Source organism: Nanorana parkeri, unplaced genomic scaffold (genome assembly GCF_000935625.1).
Source record: "Nanorana parkeri isolate BGI_ZX_2015 unplaced genomic scaffold, ASM93562v1 scaffold357, whole genome shotgun sequence".
NCBI classification, from domain to species: domain Eukaryota; kingdom Metazoa; phylum Chordata; class Amphibia; order Anura; family Dicroglossidae; genus Nanorana; species Nanorana parkeri.
The window spans coordinates 860,909-861,520 of NW_017306625.1; the positions used below are offsets into that span (position 1 = coordinate 860,909).

Below are 612 nucleotides of genomic sequence, written 5' to 3' on the forward strand. Positions count from 1 at the left end.
CCCCATTTGTAAATTAAATAAATGTACAAAAAAAAGAAACATGAAATAAAGTACTCATACGACAGACAGTAACTATTATTATGGGAGATTGTTTATTATATTTGTAGAATTCTAGGGGAATAAATATGGGTAAAAAAACAGCATCAAACCTGCTTTAATCCACTTCTATAATCAGATATATAAGAGTTTTATTACATTGAACCGCCTAGGTTTGTTTATTACTCACACACTCAATACTTATTTAATTTTTTTAGCCTGATGCTTCCACATCTCTCTTCGAATTACAGACAGAACCAAGTGCTGAAGTTACGGTAAGTATTTTATTACTATGAACCAAATTATTATTATGACACACTTCTTAACATTCAAAATTATCTCTAGTAAAAACATTGAAGGGAATTTATCAAAACTGGAACAGACACAATCTAGAGCAGATGTGCATGGCAACCAATCAGCTTCTCTCTTTCATTTTCAAATCTTAACTGAGCAAACTGAAGAGAGAAGAGGATTGGTTGCCCTGGGAAACTGCTCCAGATTCTGTCTGCTCCAGGTTTGATAAACCCCCCCCCCCCCCCCACCCCGGTTTTTTTATCGTCATTATACAACAAAAAT

The 612-nt window shown here is 34.3% G+C and overlaps 1 protein-coding gene across 1 annotated transcript in view; it reads left to right on the top strand.

The window, feature by feature from the left end:
- AMPH (amphiphysin) overlaps nt 1–612 on the top strand; it is a 171,884-nt gene that overhangs the window by 149,155 nt on the left and 22,117 nt on the right. Inside the window, exon 16 of the mRNA XM_018558778.1 lies at nt 255–311. Within this exon, the coding sequence (XP_018414280.1) occupies nt 255–311 (57 nt within the window). The remainder of the gene's footprint in view (nt 1–254; nt 312–612) is intronic.